The following is a 24172-nucleotide window of genomic DNA, read 5'->3' on the forward strand; positions in this document are numbered from 1 at the left end:
ATTCACAGTCATTGACCTTAACTGTTTTTAAWGCACACATTCTTTTCTTCAGGTGTTACATCTTTTACTGATATACATAATTGCTCAAATTAGCTGGAAAGTTTAAAGTGGCTTGAAAAAAAAAAAAAAAAAAACCAAAATCACACCACCAGTAAGCAAATACCCTAAACATCTTGACATCAGATCATACAACTAGTGACAGGCCAGTCATTGTTCATATGCAGCAGAAATCTGAGGCTTTATAACAGGAAGAGTTTAATAATTTGATACAATCGGGGATGTTTGATGAAACTGACTGTGGTCTGCTTTTAGAACACAAGTTCATATACTGTGCAGTGGTATCAAAGAATGGCTTTTGTTGTTCTGACCTTTTTACAAGAATTTTTTTTCACATACTAATATCTTGTCATCAGTTTTTCCCTCATTTTCCTTTCCTTTCCTTTCCTTTCCTTTCCTTTCCTTTCCTTTCCTTTCCTTTCCTTTCCTTTCCTTTCCTTTCCTTTCCTTTCCCTTCCCTTCCCTCATTTTCTTTTCTTTTCTTTTTCCTCTTCTTTTCTTTTTCCTTTCCCTTTTTTCTCTTTCCTTTCTTTTCTCTTTTCTTCTCTTTTCTTTTCTTCTCTTTTCTTTTCTTTTTTCTTTTCTTCYTTTCTCTTTCACGCAGAGCAAGAATATTTCAGTGATGGTTTGCATTGTTGTGAGTCTCAGAGTCTTCCATAAGGCACTGAAGGAAAAAAAAATCAGTTTTTCCTATTAAAAGTTCATTGCACCATCATCAATGTGTGTCATGCCTGACACCTTGGAGAGAGTACAACTGGCTCAGGTGGTTTGAATCCATGAAGTAGCCACATTCTCTGCTGCTTCTCCTCTTGCATGCTGTCAGAAGTGGAGATCTACAATAAAAATACAAATATTACATTTTTTTTCTCTGAGACAAAAAGTCTTCTATTTGAAGATAATGAACTACTTTCAATAAGAAAAGAGTATCCTGCAGTATCTGTACAAAGCCTAAAAGCAGATCTTTCTAGGGTACAGCCTCTCTTTCTGCAATGCCCAGCACAGGGTGCCCTTGAGCACCCCTGTAATGCAAATATTTATCCTGCTGACCATAGCAATCTTGCTAACTTTGAATTGCATTCCTCAGATTTTGAAAATATCCAGTGAACTTCTTGGAAAGTAACTTGCTGAAATGGCCAAAAGACCCAGGACAGTTCCTGAGGGGTCTCCTGTCAGGACCTTGAGCCTGGAGCTTGAACGCACTTTCAAACCTCCTGCCTTGCCCAGGAGAGTAAAGCCTGGCTGGCCCTTAGGACCAGTGAAATGTAGGCAAAGGATACAGTTTGTGACTAACTTAGTTAACAAGGCATTTTTTTTTTAGAGATTTGGTTCTATTTCTCATGCTTTAGAAATTGCTACTTCTATTATAGAAGTTTTTGGAGGCTTCCTAAAAGCACTTACCTGGCCTGAATATAGCTTAAAAAATAATAAATACAAAGGGAGGCAGTCACAAGCAAAAGAGTTGTGAACTCTGAGTTCAGTAATATTTATAGGAATTAATGAAATATTTTGAATCAGTGAACCATTGATATCAGACCTTTGGAGAGAGGAGTTATTCATTTAGCATGAAGTTGATCTTCACTGTTTGCAATATAGGCTGGCAACAAACTTACTTCTGTTCAGGAAAGAAATTTAAATCACTTTTATATGYTGCACTGTGGAAAAGAGTGCTATCAGACCATATTTTAAAAGACATTTTACAGCAGTCCACTAATGCATATAACAAAATATCACACACATTAAAAAAAAAAAAAAAAAGGTATTTTAGTTCACTGGACCTTAATCGTACCCCTAGATTTTAACACTTTCTGTTCCATACACGTTGTAGCCTTCTCTGTATGTTGCGTAATTCTGGGTACTGGTTGTGGGAACAGGTTTAAAGTTTTGTGTGTTCTTGGAGAGTTTCATTCGCTTGGACTCTGCCCGCGACTTGTAACAGAACTCGATTAGGGCAACCATCATGGCGAGCCCAAGGCCTCCGACAAGAATATAGAAAACCCCAGCGACATTGCTCAGGCTCAGAGCACTGGTCTTGTCCTAAGAGAAATGAACCACTTGATTAGTCTTGCTGTGAGAAGAAGACAGGTAGATAACAGGTTACTTTGTAGTTAGTCCTAACTGGAGTAACTAAACATACATACTCAACTTTCTGATAATGAAGTTCAAATTCCCTACATCAAAATCAATCGTAGTGAGAGTGATCAGATAGTCTTACCCATTGAGATTACACTTTCAAATTCATTTATCAGTGTTATTCTCAGCTTTGTCCCTGGATAAACTAGGGATTTGCGGCAGTAGTGGCCCTGGCTCTCACTGCCAGGTGGCCAAGGAGATGTTTGCCATGGGCTTTGCCAGGTCCTCAGCAGGCAGTGCAAACTTGCCTCTGGCGGAGCAGCACTGGTGGCATGGAGAGGTCCTGGCAAAGGCCCAAATAAGCAAAGCAGTGGCTATGCAGAATAACCCAGATTTTACAGAAGGACAGTATAAAGCTTAAAAAAAACCAACCAACCAAAAAAAAAAAAGAAAAAAAAAACCCAACCACTACACACTTGGTTTTGGTGAATGTAGAGAAAATAACTGAGATGCTGCTAAACCTATCTACCTTTTTTCAACAATTTACAAAAAATGAATCTAGGAAGATGGTCAGTTACTTTAAGGTCAAGCAGTAGAGCCCTAGCTAAACTAGCACCTTCAATTACCACGAGTGAGTGAGTTACTGAATAAAAGCAATCATTGTAACACCAAAAAAATGCTGGCTGGGGTGTACTTTCAGTACATGACAGATGGGGGAGAAGACTTTCATTTTTAAAAATAGGATTTTGTAATCAGATTAAACAGAATTACAACCATTTTGCTGCTGAATTCGATGGCTTGCTGCCTTTGTTATATATTGTTTGTTCAAAAGTTCCTTTTCTGAGCTGCAACACAAAGAGATTCTCACCGGCTGCCAGCAAGCCAGATGCCTACAGTAAGGGGCCGTACTTACTGAAAACACTTGCAGATAGGCCCTAATCTACCAAAAATTTCTAGGAACATCAAGACTTTAATATATTCAGAATAAAATAAGCTCTACCTTTTAAGTGTCTGTGCATTTCACAGGCAGTTTAGGTAGATGCAGTTTTAGCAAACAACCCGCAATATAAACTAAAGATATTATTCATTTGCACTGTTTCAATTATATACTTTCCTTCTGCAATTGCTGTGCATTCAAATTTCCTGCAGTCCCAAATTTATCTTATCCAACAGCTACAAGATTGTGCCCCAAGCAAATTCCAGTCCAACTGAAATCGATAAATTTTATTATTGACTTTGATGGAGCTTGAAATAGTCTTTGAACATTAAGAAGGTGCTGCCAAATTACAATAATTTTATGCTTGAATAATTATAGAGGGTATTTCCAAAGGCAGTGAGGGAGTTAGGCACTTAGCTGCTAATGATTTCAATAGGAGCTGGATTTCTCCCTTGCTGCCATTGAAAATGTCCTTTACTCCAACAAGCCTTTCACTTCTCCACTGGTTTTGTTCTTAATGGCTCTATATATACAAAAAAACTTTAGGTTTTTTTTTAGTGTTTTTTAATAAATGGCATAAATAAATATTTCATCTGAATTTAATGTGCAACTAGTAGATTGATGCATCTACCATCTCACATGGGGAATTTCCACTGAGGTCTATAGAATTTCTGTACTGGGAACCACTGGATATGTCAGTCACATAGTTTTGCTGGTTTTAGATGAAAACAGCATCATTACTAATTATAAACAGAGAGTAAATAAGGTAGTAAGATTCCCAAAAGTTACAACACATCTGGTATGGAATAGAGTAACACAGTAGCAAAATGGTTCAAAGCACATTCAAAGAACATCCAGTATTTATGGAATGATTTACCAGTAATATTTCTAAATTTGTCGTTTTTTTAAAAATCAAAACATATCTTAAACTAAATGGGAAAATAGGGCAGGAAGGATGTTTCTTACTTATCATGGTGATGTCTGTCCTGAAATTGTCCACTCTTTTAACAAGCATGCGATTATTTTCCAAACTGACATGTATAGAGCTCTAACTTACAATTTTGAAAGAAACATGTATGTGTTCAATAAAACTGTAAATTAAAAAAAGGATGCTCGGCTAAGTAATACACATTGACTGTAATGAAACTTGCAAATTTAAATGAAGACACTAGTTTTGAGGGCTTTTGGGGATTTTTTTTTCCATGTTTTTCTAGCAAAATATTCAAGTAGTAAAACAAACTTACAACTAAAATCTGTTACTGTAAAAGAAAAATGCTCTCATGTTTGGAGACTTAATTATTTTTTCTATTCTTTTCTTTCAACCTTCAAAATGTAAATGTTAACTTTTGAAAGTCATTTTTTGTATAAACAAACAGTGGGTCAAAATGTGATTTCTAATCAGTACAAAAAGACCTTCAGCGACTGACCTTACTTCCGGAGTCCTTGGCTCCACATTCACCCTTATCGTACCACCATTTGTTTTTCAGCTTGTCTAAGATGCCTTGTTCACTGAGTTTCAATACTGCAAGGTTTACAGGAGTTCTTCACGTGGGAAATAACATAAATAACATTATATTATGTTATTTTATGTTATTCAAGCTTTAAACTACTTTAAAACTATACAAAGCGATAAAGCAGGGTTCCTGGCCACAAAGTATTTACACTGCAGGCAACTGGATCATCCCCTTAAGTTAATACTAGAGCAACGCTATATTACCAGGTCCTGCCCATATCGCTTTGAGTAATCGGCACTCACTGTTAAATGAAGATAGTAGAAACAAAGCAACTCCAATTTCCCGTTTTTGTAGAATCGCAGGTGGTTCACAGTAGCTTTATGAATTGGTAGGTGTTTGATCCAGCAGGACCTTGTATTGCACTAACAGACAGCAACCCCAGAAGGAGTAGTCATAGTGGCCTTGTGCTGGCAGCCCATGGCCTGGGCACCCGAGACACATCTGGTGCCATGCAGGACCTACACCTTGGGTACAGCATCCACTAGGCATCTCACATGCTTGCAGRATGTGCAAAGCAAAACCACCCAGGCTGAATGCCAGGGAGGACTGCACCTTAGACCAGCAGAGAAGGGCATTTTGCTCGTTTCCTCTCATACCTTCAGGAGGTTTCTGCAACTTTTCAGCTGCATTATGCCATGTTACAGCAATTGTGAATGACTCTGGCTCTGCAGGCAACACGCAAGTGGACCTTTTTTTCCCCCCTTAGAATTGCTGCATTCTGAAAACTGCATGGTCTAGGGAACTACAGCAGTAAATAAACCAATGAAGAGTTTAATGAAAGAAATCAGTGAACTTGGAAACTATGGGTTAAGCTGTGCAGCGTGTGAAATGTCGGTAGGTGGAAGGGAGTTGGTGACTGCTGCTGCTAAGAGACTGCAAGCCCAGAGCAGGGCAAAGGCTGCTGCATACTCTTGGGCTGTTGGAGTAAAATATTTACCCTGAAGATTGAGAACAGTTTCAGCACATAGCTCTTGAGAGTTTGGGTACCCTCCTCATCATCTTGTGCTGCGCAGGGCCATGTGAGCCTCTGCATGAGCCAGGTGCCGATGTGGGCTGCAGGTGCTGCTGCCACTGGCCACTTGCAAGGGGCTGGAGTGTGAGGAGAGTTGGGGAAATTTTGGGAGACAGGGACTAGTGGGATGGTGGCAGCTGTGTAGCAATTTCAGCTCTGGGGTTTCCCTGTCCCTTCTCTGTGGGAAAGCTGTGTGGGAGGTGAAGCATCCGTCCTGGAACCCATCCCAGGCTACATTTTGTGCATGGCTGCCACCCTGCTGAGCAACACACACAAGCCTGGGCCATGAGTGCTTCCATGGGACTTGTGAGCTGCAAGAATGCCTGTGCCACAGATGGGTGATGTGATTTGTGGTACAGGCTAAGACAGCACTTCATTATTTCTGGTTCCTTTTTGTGTAACTTCATTTCCAACTTCATGATCAAGAGTTAACTTCTGTTTACAGGACTAAGCTTGTCTGGCTGTCCTTGTAGTCTGATGGTGGAGTTCTCATCTGGGATATGGTGGTGGTGTCTCACTATGGAGCATGGTGGTTGGGAGTCTCACTTTGGCACTGTGGTGTGTGGTCTTGAGTGTGCTGCTGGAGTCTCATCTTGGAGCACATTAGTGGGGGGGTCTCACCTTGGAGCATGATGGTGGGGGAATCTCACCTTGGCAGTGTTGTGGTGAGGTCTCACCTTGGCAGTATGATGGTGGTGGGGTCTCACCTTCGCAGCATGGTGCTGGGGTCTCACGTTGGAAGTGTTCACAGGCATTGCAGTGTCTCTTCTGCAGTGTGAATGAATGCCAGGCAAGCAGACAAGCACAGGGTACTGGCAGGCAAGTTTAGGAATTCAATAATGTCTCAGGGTTTTTTGCTGGTCATTAGTAACATTGGTTCACTTCAGTAATGATAGCTTGAATTCTTTGGGTTCTGCCTGACAGGATCCTCTTCTTCTTCATTGCCCCTGATGAGAGAGACTTTTCCCACTGAGATACAGGCTGTCCGTGAACATACCTACCACTGCATTGTGTCATTAAGTACTGTTTAATTCCTATATGTACTTGTTTTAAGGAGAAAAATAACCACGCTTCAAGAGTTCCTGAGTTACTTAACGCAAAGGCTGCAGTTGGGGTAACCTGGTGTGGCCTTTAACCAGTTTCACATGGCAAAAACAGGAGTCCATGGAAATTCTCATCTATGCAGTGAGTGCGAGATGATACTGTACCCGAGGCTGTCCGAGCCTCCCTAGACCCCGTGACTGGCAATGGCAGCCTGTGGGTGCAGGGAGTGCTTTCCAAGCTTTCCTGGCCCGCCAGGCAGAGGCAGAGCCACTCCCTGTGTTTGCACAGGGCTAGTTTTGATATTTGCCAATATTTTTTTTGAAAAATTGTTGTTCTTAAGCAGCAGCTGTAATCTCATTAACTCTCAGTYGGGGAAGCCTGTGCGTGTTCAGCTGGGCATGGTGGTAACAAGACTCAGGAGAGATGACGTTTGCTTTCTCAGCCCCAGCATAGCACTCACAGAGCCCATTGACTAACAGTGTAATGAAAAGCCAGCTGCATCACAACTTTCTGTCTGTAGCCAGGTACAAGCAGTGTTACGACCCRTCAGAGGCATCAAAGTGAGCCCCATGGATGGGTGCTGCAAGTACCCTGGGGGCAGACCTGATGTGGGGACTCTCTACTATGCCTGGAAGTTTTGCCTCCTGGGAGCTAACCAGGCATTGGTGGAGCTCCTGCGTGGGGCTCCCGCTCCGCACCCCTTCCATGCAGCTGGCATGCCACGGGGACCYGGAGGCACGTGGGCAAGGGAGCTACAAGAGACTATGTATTATTTAGGCTATAGCAATGCAAGTCATTGAAAGCTGAATGCCTTTATCCCCTCATTACAAGCCCCAGCAGAAAGAATGGTGTAGATTATTGCTTAGAGAACAGCTCTCTAATTTTAAAATTCATTTTAAAACTATCCAATTTGAGAGATTTTATGCAGTACATCTCTCCACTTTGAAAAGCATTATGCAGTTGAGAATACACAAACAATAGGGAGAAGGTTATAAACACCTTTTCTGCTATCTGCATATTTTATTGTGCAATTTTTTCCCTCCCCCCAGTCCTATTCCAAACACTATTTTTAATTTGCATGTCTTTATAAAACCCATATGGAGTACAGAGAATTTGCATAACATCCAATACATTATAGATTAGCTTTCACAATATTATACAGTATTGGGAAATGAGGAAGCTTAACTTGCTAATTAGGGTGTTGCTTTTTTTGCCTTTTTTTTTTTTTTTTTTTTTGTGAGCCAAGATTGTAGTTAATTGTGCACATGCAAGTGCCAAAAAAAGTAAACTAAAATTATCTTAACTAAACAGATGGGAATTTGCCTAAACCAAGGTTTTCAGTATAGTTTGTCAGGTCACTTTTTGTCATGTGACCTGCTGAAATAACTAGTTCTGTGTATCAAAGCTGAGCAATGATTAGTTCTCATCTTCCTTGTCTATATGAGTATTGAAAGCAGTGCAAGACTGGGAATACGAGTTCAGAGGAGTCTGCCTGCTTGCTCCAGGCCCAGATTTCTCTTAGACAGCTGAGCCGTCATCATGACGAGGTATTCATGAGCCAAGGGAGTTGTAAGTAACTCTGCTAGTCATGGATACTGAGTTTATGCAGATGCTTTGAGATGGGCAGATCATATAATATGTGCGTAAGGAGAGAACATGGGAGGAAAGTTTGAAATGAAATAGTTTCTGGTGCAAGTGTTTGTCTGCACAAGGCTATTCCTGTCCCCATTTTGCTCTTCTCCTGCGCAGGCAGGCAGTGTCTTGGCTGCTTGCAAGTGTCTGAATCCCTCAACTCCACTATTTTGCTGGCACTGCCTGGGCTGTCTGAATGAATAGTATGGACCTGGTTGAAGGGCACTCCTAATGTGCTAGAAAATGCACTCATTTGTGCTTCACAGATGGAGCACAAAATGCAGCTTGTTTAATCAAATTCCTAAGCAACAATTTTGTCTATTTCTAAGAAATTAATTCTGAGACCTCTTTACTATGTGAGTTGTTCCCCCATGCAGTACAGTTTCAGACAATACATCCCTCCTGTACTTGAGAGAAGGTCAAACACTTCTGCTGAGCTGGTCCCAGTAGGCCCCCACTTAAACACTTGACTATGCTGAGATGTGATTTGAACTTAGTTTGGAGCTGAATTCTTTAGCTTTCAAATTCCCAAGCTAAGCAAATACATTGAAAAGTGAGACTGGTTATTGCTACATTTTGAGATTACTTGTTTCTGAATAGCTATCTAGCCTTGTTCGCTTTAACAGTCAGAGTTAGACATGCCTTGGCTGAGGTGCTTATGAAGGTGCAGAAGGGCACTTCCAGATCCTGCTGTTTTTCTAGTGGAGGGTCTGCAGTGAACACATGCAGCGGACTTCAAATATCAACCCTTATGCACTGCATCTTGGCTTACAGCTCAGCCAATCCAAAAAAAGGCCCTCTGGAAGCATAAGCCTTGCTGAGGTCCCTGATGTTTACTAGGATGAGGTCAGGCGGGGTGCTGACCCTGCGCCCAGGGTGCTTCTGCCCTGGAAGGCCAAGTGTGGCTTGRTACCAAGCTGCCAAGTATTTTGTTTGCTCTCATACTTTGTATGTGCTTAGCCAAAAGAAATGAGGTTTTACAGAAGGAACTTTTCTATGAATGCAGTCTGTTTTCTATAGGAAGGTAATTTTTTTGTAGTTTACCTGACACTGTTTCCTTAAGGGGTGGTTTTTTACCAGGAGTATCTATGTTGCCTTAGAGGGACTACGTTGCCAAAGGAACAGAGAGATTAAGTGACTTGCCCAGGGCCTCACAGGAAGGCTGTGCCAGAGCCAGGTCAGCCCTGAGCTGTCAGACTGGCCTCCCAGCACAGCGGCCTAGGAGAGCTCCCGGGAATGGCTTACAGGACATTGCAGGACACTTCTGTTTCTGGGTCCTCTCTTAAAGCCTCTCCCTCAGTTTTAGACTTACATTTCTTCATCATTTTACTGGGATAATTTTGTGCTTTCCAGCTGCATTTTTTAATTAGGTTACTTTACTGTTCTTGTGCTGTAYGGAATATTCTATGAGGTCCTTACCACTTTCCCTAGTGCTTTTGGCTATTTTCCCTCTGACTTTAATTTATGATAGGATTCTTTTTCATCTTTCCCTCTGTGGGTTCCAAATCAGCTCTTTATTAGTTTTGTTGCTTTTATCAAAGTAAAATGTTCAGAGGTTTGAAGGCTCATGCTCTCTTGTTGCTCTCTGTATTCCCAAGAATATAAACTGAGGCAATTAGGATGAGGATGTCAACACTTAGCATGCTGCAGGATAGTATTCTTGGGCAGAAACTTGTGGTACTTTCCCCTCCTAACCATTGCTGAGGGATTTTTTTTGTTCCTTTGTTTGTTTCCAACAAACCTCTCCTTTTTATTTGTGATCCACATTTAGTAGCTTTGGCTAAATGATGTTTGTCTGGTTGGGCAGCTTAACCACTCTCAGCTAAGATTTTATTTGCTAACATCACCATATAACTTGAATCTTCAGATCTAGGGAAATGGTTTGAATAACCTAATACCGACTAATACTGTCCCTATGGGCAAATTAACCCATTTGCTGTGGTTGATTTATTTAAGAATGGAATGACTCTAGGAAAATCAGTGCCTACCTATTCTCACAATCTTCGCTTTAATAAAGTCTCCTGAAAACATTACTTTACATCTGGGAAACAGAAGTTTTTTAATCAGTGTTTCAGCACTTTGCTTTCTCTGTTCCTCTGTGGGAAGACCTGACGCACGCTGGCAGTATTACCTTTTCCTCTTTTGCTATTGGTTACTGCTAGAAAGCAAGGGGTGGCAGGATTTTTTTCCAAGCACAGCCTGGCACGACCTCAAGGTGCTGATTTCCCTTTGCCTGTCCTATGCATTGCCCCAGAGCAGCATGCACCTGCATCTCCTTACAGTCCATCAGAAAAGGGATCCTGGGTCACCATCTTTCATCTGCCCATGCTGGCCGCTCCCAGGCGAAAGGATGGGGCTTACAGAGCAGACTGGCTTCCAAACAAATGCTGAGCATTTGCTCATTAAAATCAAGCCTTCAAAATAAGTCCCCAAAGCTTTCAGTTAAGTCAAAAAATTCTTGCCACCGTTCCTGCTAAATTTAGGGATCTCTGTAGCATTTCTTTGTCATGAAGGTGATCATGCATAAAATATAGCACTGATTCCAGGTTGAGTATGTTTCCCCATGCTTACACAGGAGATGATCCCTAAGAAGAAAGCTACTTCTTTCAGTGTTAGCTGCATATTTCCATCTATGTCATTTTAATGTGGAAAAGAGGAAATACAATGACCCAGAGCACATCTGCTCCATATTCTTTTTTGTCTTCATCAAACTTTTACCCCATCTAAGGGATTTCTTGTCTTGTCTTGCCACAGTAGCTGAACAGCAATTTCAGGTTAGTTGCAGTACTTCTTTCTCCTTGAGGAAAACTGAGGTCATTATGATTTTTCTTTCTGGATAGAATTATTTCAAAGTAGAGGAAAAGTAAATCAATTATCAAAGAAACAGCTCTCTATCAGTCCAAGCATTCGAAGGTATAACTTATACTCCTCCCAAATTATAAGTCTTTTTTATTTCATTAATGACTGCTTTGGTGCATTTTAATGATTTCACTTGCACCTACCTAACATAGATACGCCAACACTCTCTCTCAACAGCGATTTGATTTAGTGACTTCTCTTCCAGCTCCTACAGGTTTGAGGAAGCCACTTGACAGTGTGAAGTTCCACTTAAAAATGTGAAGGCTGGCATTTCTGTTACTATCACGTTTATGTGCCAGCACTGCAAATAGTCCACTTAGCTGAATAAATGCTGACCACAGCTGAAGAGGAAGTTCTTGGAAAAAGTGCTGTTCATTTATCCAAAGAACATCCAGTTCACAAATCTTGCCAGAAAAGATCCATTTTCCAGTAATGAGAGATCAGGCATCCTGATGGCAACTGCTTCGCAGCAGCCTGCCATATATAGCTGCTCCCTGTCTGTCCATCTATCCATCTCCTGGCCATGGCAGAGGCTGTGCTTCCAGGACCTCACCATGTAATCCTTAGACTTTTGTCAGCTGTCTGTAACCAGTGTTTGAGTGGCATTTGTGCTGTTCAGTGCAAACTCCAGGAAATACAACAGGTATGTTTATTACTTGCAATCAACAAAGATTTAAGTGGCAATTCAAGCACCTTTGGATAATTCATATTCCATTCTATACTCTAATGAATGTAATATAAATGTTATACCCAAGAAAGATTATTGCCAAGGAGAACAAATGAACACTGTAGATAGCACACTGTTCCCCTCAAAGCAGATGAAACATTGCTCAGAATTAATTTAGAATTTTTATGCACAATCTTTCAGAAAAAGGGAGCTGCACAAAAAAGGCTTAGCAATTAAGGCTTCTTAAAGCACTAATTAAAGGGTTCCTTGAGCTGAAGCTGCACAGAGGTAGCTGGGTGAATGGGCTTCCCTTAGCCCCTTAGGAATGAGGCTGAACGAGGTTTGATATTGCACCTTCTGCCCTCTGGGTTTTACAGATGATGAACAGGACTTAGTCCTCCACCCACCATCGGACAGTTCCTAAGGTTTTGTAGAGTATTTGGTGCACAGGGTACATGTTGTATTTTATCAGCACTGTTGCTTGCAGCATCTTTCTGGGGGTATGGTGTGAAGCAATCATCTAAAACCTTGAAGGAAGCCCAGAATCACATCACCAATGAGACTGCTACATTAGTCTTGAAAACTTCCTTTTTCCACTTGGGCCCTGAGCTAGATGCTCTGGAGAACAGGCAAGAAGTTCCAGAAAAGAGCAGCTCCCTGCCACAGCCCGAGCAACAGGAGAGCTGCCTTCATAGAATCAGTAAGGTTGGAAGGGACCTCTGGAGATCATCTAAGTCCAACCTCCCTGCTCAGCAGGGTCACCTAGAGCATGGTAGACAGGGTTGCATCCAGGCAGGCCTTGAATCTCTCCAGAGAAGGAGACTCCACAGCCTCTCTGGGCAAGCTGGTCCAGTGCTCCGTCACTCGCACAGTGAAGAAATTCCCCCTCACATTCAGGCGGAACTTCCTGTGCTTCAGTTTCTGCCCATTGCCTCTTGTCCTGTCACACGGGACAACTGAAAAGAGTTTGTCCCCGTCCCCTTGACACCCTCCCTTCAGGTACTTGTAGACATTGATCAGATCCCCCCTCAGTCTTCTCTCCCCCGGGCTGAAGAGGTCCAGCTCTCGCAGCCTTTCCTCGTAGGGCAGGTGCTCCAGCCCTCTGATCATCCTTGTAGCCCTACGCTGGACTCTCTGCAGTAGCTCCATGTCTCTCTTGTACTGGGGAGCCCAGAACTGGACACAGTACTCGAGATCAGGCCTCAACAGGGCTGAACAAGCCGAACATGAAGGCAATGGGGTTTGCTGAGGAATTAGAAGTATGCAACAAAGATGATAACTGCGTTCACCAGCTGCTCTGTGGGGAAACATAAGAGCACGGTACACCACTGTCAGCACAGTGGGGATGAATAACCCCCGGGCATGGATTTCTTTTTACCAAAAATCTTTTTTTTCCCTCTGTCAGTCAGGGGAAAAACAAAGAAAGTATCTAAAATAAAGAAAACTTCACAGTGCTGTAATGCAATGACCACATGATGAAGCGTGCCAAGGCAGTGTTGATGCTGAAAGGAATTACTGGCTTTCCTGGAGAGGCACTCGTCCACACTTTACTACATACATGAAATCTGGGCCAGCACAATTCTGCAGGTTGCCTGTAACAGGACTATTAATAAGCAAAAACCAAGACAAACCAACTGCTCAGCAGAGGTTTGAGGGAGTAGAATAGGGGATCAAGAGCCAGAAGGGCCCTCAACCGCAGGGTCCAGTGAGCCGGCCTCCACACAGGGGAAGGTGCTGCTGGTGCACCACAAGTCCTGRGTGCCCATATGCACAGCGCCAGGCTGGGAGGGATGTTTGCTACCTCACTCAGAGACACAAAGTAAACTTGATGAAGCTAAGAAATCTGGCTGGTCGCAACGGAGCTCCTTGTCACAAGGCAGACAGCAGCTCACCCCAAACACATGCTGCTTGTGGCCAGCAGCAGCACTGCCCACTGAAAACAGCTCTGCCCAAAGGGCAAAAGCTGTAACTTCCCAATATCCTGATTGCCACATTATCCACACTGGGAAATCTGAATAGTCACTAACATACCCTTTCTTTTTCTTCTCAATTACACACCACGTAACACTGGTTGGAGAAGTCCTGTGAAAGCACACAAGCACATCGCTAGGGATGCGGTATTTACAGAAAAGCTGTTTGTGCTGTAATGTACCCTGGCACTGCCCATTAGGGGTACATTAGGGTAGGCAAAACCAGAGAGTCAAAGACACCCTTGGGCTCTGGCTGCATCACACTGCAAGACTGCAGAACAGCTGTAAATTTGGTTTAATATCTGGCTTGGCCAGATTTATGACTGATTTGTGGTATCAGAGCAAAACAAAGCCACAGGAGGTTTCTGGCAAATTGAGCCCTCTGAAGATTGCTAAATTAAGGAAGAGCGACGTCTTCTCTCCGAGTTAACATGCAGCACTTGTGAAGCAAGAGAAACTGTGATCAAGAGCTACATTCTTTGCAAAGGGCTCATCACCCTCCCATGGAAATCTCAGTGACATGAAGGAGGCTAAAGTGCATGATTGTATCAGGTCACTATTGGTGCATTATAAAATGTTTTTGAGTTTTATTTTTAATCTTGGGTATTTTTGCCTAATCCCTTTAATTTAGGAATTTGACATATTTAGAGCACTCTAATTTGTACAGCATGAATTATCCTCTTGTTCCTTACGACCATTTTTCTCTCGTTTCTTACGACCAAAGCTGTCTCTGCTGGCTTAAGCATTACTGCAATCACTGATTTCAACACACCCCAACTAATAAAGTTGCAATGTCAAAGAGTCTAGACATGAAATGTTTAGGTTTCTTATATGCTGCTCATAATGAAAGAGAAAAGGGAAGATGCAAACAAAAAAGCATTTTTTTAATTCAAAAAGCTTCTTGAAGTCCTTTAGGTAAAACTACTGAAAACACTGAATTGTTCTTGTGAGTATCACTGGCAAATATCCACTAACTTCAGGAGAACTGAGTAGGAAGCTTGTTGCAACATATATGAAGTTTTACTTCCTACCATGATCTGAGAGTTAAATATCTGAAGGGGACAGGAAAAATTGCCCCAAATGATTGCACCATTTTTGACAGAGATTGCAGTCCTATACCTCTAGCCCTGCAGAGAAACTCCCCAGCGCCATACATTATGTCAAATCATGAGTGTTGCTGTTCAGCCATGAAGTTATGAAAGGATACTAATGAGGCCTTTAACTCTGCTCGCCGTAACTCATGTCCCCAAACCCAACCGCACTGGCGTGCTGCAGCAAAGGATGTTACACAAACTAGTAGTCAGGACTAAGCACTCTGTTCAACCTGACAGGATACCATTAAAAAAAAAAAAAATCTAACTAACAACCATCTTGTTATCATTAAAATACAAAAATAGAAACAATCCTGGAACGGATACCAAATCCAACATTACCCTCTAGAGGGCATTGCTACAGGCTAAAGACCAGTCTAAATCAAGTAAGGCATCCCCTCAAGCTCTATAAATCCCAGTCTGATCTGTAACTGTTGAATGGACTTTTTGTCAGATCTTGTTACTGAAATAACCTCGGACTAGACACAAAACCTTAGGGTAAATATATTGTTCAAGTGCTCTGCTCTCTCCTAGTTTAGAGCATCTCAAGATATATCTTGTCATAATTTACCAATTTAGCAATGCCTCCATTCCATAAATTCATGTTTGTTATGTATCTTAACATATGGAATTGGGAAGACGTAGGATGGAAACTGGCCTATTATTAAAACTCAGTATGTTTGTTAAAAGATAAGAGTTACACCATGCTCCACACAGGAGTGAAGAGAGCCCTGAAAATGCTTGTCTAAGGAAATACTACTGCTATTTTTTACCTTTGTCTCAAGTAGTGATCTTCAGTATTTCACACTGAACGTATTTGTTAGAAATCATAAGACATTTCTTTTTTAAAAGTTGAACAGTTTGTTGCATCATTTCAGACCATCTAACCATCTCTCTCTCTCCTTTTTTTTTTTTTTTTTTTTTTTTTGGCCCCATGTTAACCAGCAATTGCACATCTACAACACTTAACATTTTAGGGATTGAAATGCTTCATGGATGAGCAGAGGAAGGGATAAAAAGCAAGAGCCATCTAATTCGAAAACACAAAGACCTTTTAAACTGAGAAGATTAAAACCAAGCATGTCAGTCCCCTTATATCCTGACACTGTGAAATCCTCTGGTAGAAGAACATTGTTTTTTTTCTATAGCACATCCAGAAATGACTTTCTTCTCCCCCCCCAAGTGTTGAGGCTTTACTTGTATGTGAGCAGCTTCCCACATGAGGGACTGCAACACACTGCTCAGCCTGCCTGGCTGTGGTTAATCAAGATCTCTTAATGACAGCTGACTAGTGACTTCTAAATATTTCACGGAGGTCGCTGTATGCTTTGCCTGTTTTGGGCATCTCTGCATGGAACAGTGTCACAGGATGACAAAAATCCTGTCTATGGATTAGCAAACAAAACACATATATACGTATTTTTAATGCTGTAGTACTGCCAGCAACTGCACTAATAAAATGCAAGACGTGAATACAGGTAGTGTCTTCGTCTGTCATAGTTACATAGAGTGCAACTGGTACCCACTGGTTTACGAGGACTGCATCTATTTAAAAGACATTAGTGACCCTTGTATTGGCAAACGTGCTCTTAATTCTGCTCTGATAACACTTGTTTGTGAATAAGGGGCATTGCAAAAGGTGATCATTTGCATAGATTTTGTAATGGCCATTTGAAAGCTATGCAAACGATCTATCAGGGGATGGGTTTCTTTAGTTATTGCTGACTATTCAGGAGCTAGAAGCTCATGTTTCCGTAACAAAAAAACTTAATTTTAGTCTTCATTACTATGTTTTTTCATAAATAGTGTTCTTTTGGGCAGTTCAAAGTTTCTTGTATTGTTTTTTTAGAGGCAGGCCAGAACAACTGTTCTATCCTTGTGGAATCTATGGCTTTTTCTTTCTTTCTTTCCCCCCCCCCCCTTTTTTTTTTTCAGAGCAGCAACCAGCTAAGCATTTTAAAAATCAGCTTTTAACTGATGCTGTATTTGCTGTAACATGGAAGACATACATAGATGCACAATATGAATATAAAACCCACACACACTCTAAATACACCTGTGCAAAGCCAGATGTGTTACCAGCTGAGACTGGAAGTGCCTCTGCTCTTTGCAGAGAGTTTGCAATGAGCGTTTGGCAGCAGCAACTATCTCTAGGAAAGTATATTTATATGTTTCATAAATGTAGCTCCAACAAATTAAATGCTATACTAACAGGATCATAATTTAATAGAAGTGCCAAGTGCTAATGCAATAATACATGCATATTGGATTAGGGAATGCAAGCCGTAACAAGTCATTGTTCATTTATAACAGTGCCTGTGACTTGCGATGAGGTGAGAGGATGGAAGCAAAATCAACCCAAACAGACGGGCAGAGCAAAGTGGGCCAGATGGCTAAAGTCGTGCTAAAACCTACCTCATCTGAAACAGCAACAAGGTATCTTCCCTGTCTTTACCTGCATCTTTCCTAAGCTGGATGGAAATGAGCAAGAGACTCAACTTACCTTGCATGCAGGCTATCCCCTCACCTTCTCTTTCTCTTGCCTCTAGAAACATCCATTTTTTCCCCCTGTCTTCTATGATTTATTTTTCCTCTCAAGATGGTTCTTCTGAGCCTCCTGCTCTCTGGTCCTCAGCAGGCTGCAGATAGGTGCTGCTTAGTCCGACGGGCACACAAGGCACTCAGGGTATAGCTATGCTGGTGGCATAAGGCTACAGGTGTCCAAACYGTGCCTGCAGTGCAGGTGCGCAGAGCCACGTCACAGAGTCCACCAGGGTTAACAGCAGTGCCTGCTCACATGGGAGCTTAACGCTGAAACTTAGAATTACTTTGAAGAAGAAGAACAAAGGCAGTTATTCTCCCTTTGTATTTTAAGTGACAGTAGTTACCATTAAAGTGGAAATATCCAAGTCTGAAACCCCAGTAAAATGTTCAAAGTAAGGGCCCTGCTCCTATCACTGGAATACACTCATTTTCCAGTCCCAAAGAGGCTTATCTTAGTTCTTCCCATACTGATACTTATATTGCAGGATAAATGATTTACACAAGCATATTATGGAAAATAACTGTTAATCACCACAAGTCTTATCAAAATTAATGGATGAGTCGCATCTTTTCTTTTGAATTTCTTGTGGCCATAGAGGCAGGATATACTGCTGTTGTATGAGGACCAACCCTACCACAGCAAACACGGCACAAACACTCTTCCTCATGAACTTGGATCCTGCTCTGTCAAGAGTGCAAAGCTGATCACCGGGATAGTTATGCCAAACGGTTACAAAAGCAAAATTAAACAGTTCCTAGTTCTTAGGTACCAGGCACCATTTTCCAAAAGCTGCTTTTCAAGGCTGTGTGAAATGCTTTTCCTCAATTGTGGTTCTGAGCCTCCTAGTCACATTCATAGTAAAACAACCTCCAATGATCTGCACAAGAACGTATACATTTTATGCAAGTCAAAGCAGGCTTTCTGCCCTTCTTGGCAGTATTCTAAATCAGATGCTCTAATGAACTCTTAGAGTGTTAAGATTTTATTATTGCTACAAAAAATACTCAATGTTATTTCCTAGTAGGCTATAAAATAATTAATTTGTCAATTAAACAAATATTTTGATGTCTTCCTTTTAAAGTATTATTTTGCTTTGTCACTAACTTGCACAGTACAATGAATTTATATTACTTTCCTAGCTCTGAGCATGAATTAGCTCTGTGCTACTATCACTAGCTCTAATCAGCCATTTTATCCTTTTTCCAGCTCATAACCCAAGCCTATAGAATGGGTGGCAAGTAAATTCATGCTGATGAACATAATTTCAAAGAAATTGCTCAAATAAATTGTGTTGCATGTTTTTAAGATAGTCATTTCCCCAAATGTTCTCTTTAAAGCATAACATGTTTGGCAGTGGTGCTCTTTAGATGTCAGGTATCATCTAAAATAATGTGCAACAGATTTCTTCTAAAAATGTGCCACTTAAAAATTATGCTGCAAATGCTAACTGCTGTGCTGCAAATATATCAAAGCAAAATACCACAGAGAAATGGGGGAACAAATCCCATCTGCTAATGGCCATGTTCACATCTCAGAAGGGCTTGAGAATCTGATGCTTTATTAAGCATGGTTCTGAGGGCACAATTTAACTAACACTCTGGAAAAAATAGTTTTGTGATTAAAAAGAAACAACTAAAAAATTAAGTAGTTTTACATCAAGCATCATGTGAAAGATTTACTCTGAAAGAGATATTGGTCTAAAAATAATATATTAAAGAAATTAAGTCAAAAAATTAACAAGGGCACATGGCATGTGAAGCTGGCTAGATGCTAAATTTTATCAATTTCCTTCTATGTGAGTTGTCATTACATGTTACCATGAAGGTATGAAAATACAAGAAATGTATGAGCAGCAGAACTATAGAAATTTATCTTAGCAGAAAATTGCTCCTATGCAACTGAATAATTAGTTTCACTTAAGTCACTCATCCTACTATCTCCATCTACATTGCATTTTGTCTACTTCTTGTTAAATTCCTATTCAGCCATAAGTCAGCTCTGAGATGATAGGATTGTGTAATAAACTAATAAACAAAATAATCAGTTTCTAAACGGATAAAATGCTGTAACAATTTTCTGGAATACTTATTTTTATTTATTTATTTTTTAAATAATTTCTACTCTGCATTATCTCATAATTGAGAACTCAACTCACACATTAACAGGCTATTGAATATTGTGTAATTTTGCCATGAATCCAATAGAAGAAACAAAGTTCATGTCTATTTGAAAGAGCTAAGTGAACATATTTTGATGAGCATACTAGGATGTCAGCAGCAGTTAAGTCAGCTTCTATCTATTATTACTTATCAAATGGGAATTACATATGGCTGGAGCAAAGCCCCCTTCAGTCTTCTTAAATAACGACTGCAAGTGAAATTTGGGAACTGCCTTCCCCGGTACAGCACTGACCATAGCAAGGCACTGCAGGGCAGATCGTTACCCTCTGGGACATCCTAGGGCTGACATGTGCTGACATTAAGGGAAATACAACATATGTCAGCTGAGGCCTTTTAATCTTACTTTATAATTACAGTACAACCTCTTTAGCTGTAAATTACAAGTGGCCCACGTGAGTTCTGGATGCGCATATAACTAACCTTACATAGTTTGCATAATGGAATAGACTGGGGGGGGACTTACAGCAAGTCAATTTAATACCTTTTCTTTGTTTTACTGTAGGACTCAAAGTCATTGTAACACTTCAAGTCACTGCGTAATTTCCCAGTGGCAGCAAACATATGGAAACAAGGGTTGATGCCACCATACCACCTCCGAATCACTGGTTCCCAAACAGGAGGGAGGGAACCACGTGCTAACCTGCAGAGTGGACGGGCAGGGGAGAGAGTTTTCTGTGTGACCAGATCCATTGCGGCACAGTGATGGACACGAGCAGACTCACCTCCGGTTTTCAGCACAAGCTAGAACAACAGAGCTCACAGAGAAATTCAGCTTAAGAAGTTAGCACCATCAGTCTGTAATGGTTCAAACCTGCACACAGCTCATTTGCTCAGGAAGTTGGAAGGGGCTGATTACAAATTCAGGGCAGCTGTCTCCCAAGGCTGGGCCTCTACTGGATAAGCTAAGAGAGGTGGTCTGTCAGCTCAACCAGTAGAGAGAGCACTACCCTGAGCGAGTAATGTGCCACAACGATATAATCCTGCATCTCTGCATCATGCACTTTCAACACCCAGTCCTTTAGGGCCACTGATTCAATTTTCCTTAAGTACCATCTCCTCAAGGGAAAAGGAAGAAAAAAAAAACAGTTTTAAAATGACTCCTCTGAAATACTCTATAAATAAAACCATATTCACATAAACAATTAACTGCAGAGATGTGAGTAGGATGAGATTATGAAGGGAACTCAGGCTTTGGGGGAGGAAGAGGAGGAGTGGGGAGACAAGCGAGGGTGACCGCGTGGTGGGCTGCACCAGCGCTAGCCAAGCGCTGGCATGTGCACAGAGGAAACAGCCCTGCCACAAGGCTCAGGCACAGCCGAACTCYGCTTTCCCGGCTGACGTTGTCAGCGGACGCTGCCGGGAAAGCATCCCTCTTTCTATGCTAATGTCATGGAATCGAGCCTACTTCTGCTACCTCAGAAGAAAAGGAATTTTATAATAAAGCCCTCCTTTGATTCATGACATCTCTGGAACTACCAGCTAGCCCCTTCCCCTGCCTCTCCCTCCTTTAGACCTCCTCAGATTTTTCTCCCCCGAAGGAAGCTGCTTCTCTGACCCACATTCTGCTCCCTGGTGGCTCTTGCTGCCTGAGCGATAAACCCCCGATAATTGACGTTTATAGCTGGAACAAACAAGCAGCCCTGCATCACAGCACGGTACAACAAACTGTGGAAAGACAGGGCTCTGTGATTTACAGATTAAAATAGTGAAACAAGCGTCATCAAATTTGTTCTTCCCTCTTCACTGGGTAGTTTATCATGGCATACCTGACTCTGCCCTCAACATTTACTGAGCAGGGCTGAGTGCTTATTAATAGAGAGTATTACTCTTTTTAAAAGGCCTTTCAGCACAAGCAAAAATAGAAGGATGACCCTGTCCTAACTGAGACCATTTTTAAAATCCTTTTTAGCTTCCTTAGGGCTGTAAGCATTAGTTGGCTGGGTTTAATTCAATGAACTTGAAGCAATGCAGTTCATTGAAGCTGCTTTGTACAAAGAGTTTTCTTTCACGGAAGCAGTATTAGGCAATACAGTGCTGGATCCCAGGAGAATATTAAACATTTAATATACTGGCAAGTATAGCATTTTACAAAAATATTGCACGAAGGATAAGCAGCAGAGCTAAAAAGCATATAAAAACCTCACACTTTTCTGAGCTGCTGCTGAGCACTGTAGAACTCCAATTATTAAATAAACCTGAAATTGAGGTCTTTTCTTTCCTTTTATGTGGCTTTTTGCTAATATCAGAGATGAGTAAGAGAGTGATTTCCTAACTAGCCAGCTGTAATCAACTCTTATTAATAGAATACAGCAATAATTTGCAGTAATTGTCCAGAACTGCAGTTTACTGAAAATAGTGTTATTATTGATTTTGGACCAAAGCTGAAGCATTTTTGTAAGAGAGATTAGAAGTTATTGTTCCTTAAGGAACTGGTTTTACTAGAGAATGCTACTGCGAAAACTAATCTTGGTCCTTTTCAGGATAACAATGTATTTTAAATTAATTTTATTGGTAATTCCTGTACCCAAGGTAACAAATAATATCCAGCCTATTCTAGCTACAGCTTCTGTTTGCCAGATTAAATGCTACAGAAATTGTCAGTTAGTTTTACAAGGTAACTTTTGGCAATATTAAAGCACAGTAGTTAACTTTTGCAATACATGAGCTGATTAAATCAGCTTAGAGTGTCTCATTAACAGAGGCTGCTAAAGATAGTGGGAAGAAGCCATAGCTCACTAGATGGCAATGAAAGTTTTGCCAGTGGCATCAAGGGAGTTAGGATTTTAAATAACATCAGCTTTAAAAGCCCAGCAAACACTAATCCAGTGTTTCTGCACAGATGCGTACAGAAGTCTGGTCACTGTGGTATGAATGGTGACAGAATATTCTGGCAGCATTTACCAAAAGCTCTTTCCTTCAGCTTAATTTCCACTTCAGTGCATCATTTCAAAACACATCACTGCTGCAAGCAACATATCTCATGTTTCAGCTGCAATCTCTAGCTCCTTATATATTGTTGCTATTATTTGGGTGACTACCCATCTCTGTGTAACATTATGCCCTTGCTATGATGGTTGCTCAACTCTTCCTCTCTTGAACCCAAGCTGCACCAAGATTAACCACCCTCCTTGACCCATCCTCAAGAGAACCAAGTAGAAGGGAGCCTTCTCGCCGTCAGGTCTGTGCTGCTGCACCCAACCCCTTGAGGAAAGCCTCTCCGAAATTGCTCGAGATGATCTCTGGTTCCCTGTCCAGTTACAGGCACTGATTCCTTCTGCACAGTTCTCGCCAATATTGGAGTTTCCATCTGTTAGTTAAATAAGGTTTCCAAGCTTGACCAAAGCTGTTGATGATGCAAAGACAACTGTCTTTGAAAGAGCTACTGGGCAAGCAAATGGCTTTTTTATTTTCCCCCATCACAATTATTCAAGTGGTTTGAATCTGCATTTTTTTTTTCCTTGACAAGTAAAATAACAGCCTTGCCGATTACTCTTTGCTAAGGTACCCGATTGTGGTGACATTGAGGCTGACCTTGGAGTCACCTCCCCCGCTGCCGCACTCTCCTTTGTCGTACCACCATTTGTTTTTCAATTTGTCCAAGAGGCCTTGCTCATTCAGTTTTAATACTGCCAGGTTAACAGCATTTCTTGAAACGATAAAACATAACTTGTAAGAAAAATGCACAAATGCTTAGGAAATCGTAACGTATAAAAAAAGGAGCACAAGAGGACAAATTGGCTAAAATTTCACAGAACGTGGAGCTATAAAAATGTTTGTACAGCAAATACAGGGTTAAATATTGGAAGGTGGCATGGAGGATAACATTTGCTCAAAACTGAAGTGTGCGGGATGGGGAAATCGTCTTTGAGAAAAAAAGTAACAAGAACACCACATCATGCAGTTAACATTCGTCACATATGGCAGGTTAACTCGGCTTTTACCATTTAAATTGAAAAAGCCATTGAACTGTAAAATTAAAACAGCAACAAACAATCAGAAAGGACAACACTAAGAGAACACTAAAAAGAAATGGATGCATTAAATAAAYGAAACCATAATTTACCGTCTTATTTAACTCCATGGAATATTGAAGATTTTAAACTTTAAAAGTTACCTCAAAATCCACAAGAAAGAAAATGACAACACAATACATCAGGGTAGGTGGAATACTATAACAACATGGATATTGTTATATTATTCCACCCACCTTAATGCCGAGCCTTTTGGCGTCGCTACGCCGTAGCCCTTGGAGTCGAGGTTGCCGCCGACTTTCATGGTGTCACAAGGCTTCCGCTGCTCGATGTACTCGTTCATGGTCGACTCCAGCAGGAAGGCAAACTTCCCCTTCGACTTGCGCACTCGTGCCACCCCATCAGCCGTCGTTTTGGTGAACACGGAGGGTTCTGCTGACTTCATGTACGACCACATTTTCTCGTAGACGGCTATTTTTGATCTCTGAGGTAGAGGAAAGAGGAAGTGAAAAGCAATTCCTGCTGGTGACCTAGCCTTCGTATGCTGCAGCTAGCATGGTGCTTAGCTCCCTGGACTTGGTAGGCTTCAAGCTATTAACACCCTGTAGCTGAACAACTGAAAG

General features: G+C 41.3%; 1 protein-coding gene across 2 annotated transcripts in view; it reads right to left on the bottom strand.

The window, feature by feature from the left end:
• Window positions 1–645: 645 nt before the first annotated feature.
• Window positions 646–24172, bottom strand: part of GRIA3 (glutamate ionotropic receptor AMPA type subunit 3) — a 154812-nt gene continuing 131285 nt past the window's right edge. The window contains exons 13-16 of one of the 2 annotated variants that reach the window (XM_085319682.1): window positions 23786–24033; window positions 4492–4606; window positions 1833–2091; window positions 864–890 (exon numbers count right to left, since the gene is read on the bottom strand). In XM_085319682.1, the coding sequence (XP_085175808.1) occupies window positions 1846–2091; window positions 4492–4606; window positions 23786–24033 (609 nt within the window). In that variant the 3' untranslated portion in view covers window positions 864–890; window positions 1833–1845. Of the gene's footprint in view, window positions 891–1832; window positions 2092–4491; window positions 4607–23785; window positions 24034–24172 lie in introns of both variants that reach the window. The other variant, XM_085319683.1, reaches the window with a different exon arrangement.

The sequence above is a fragment of the Rhea americana genome, unplaced genomic scaffold, assembly GCF_003343005.1.
Source record: "Rhea americana isolate MKP2758 unplaced genomic scaffold, rheAme1 scaffold_6, whole genome shotgun sequence".
Lineage (NCBI taxonomy): Eukaryota > Metazoa > Chordata > Aves > Rheiformes > Rheidae > Rhea > Rhea americana.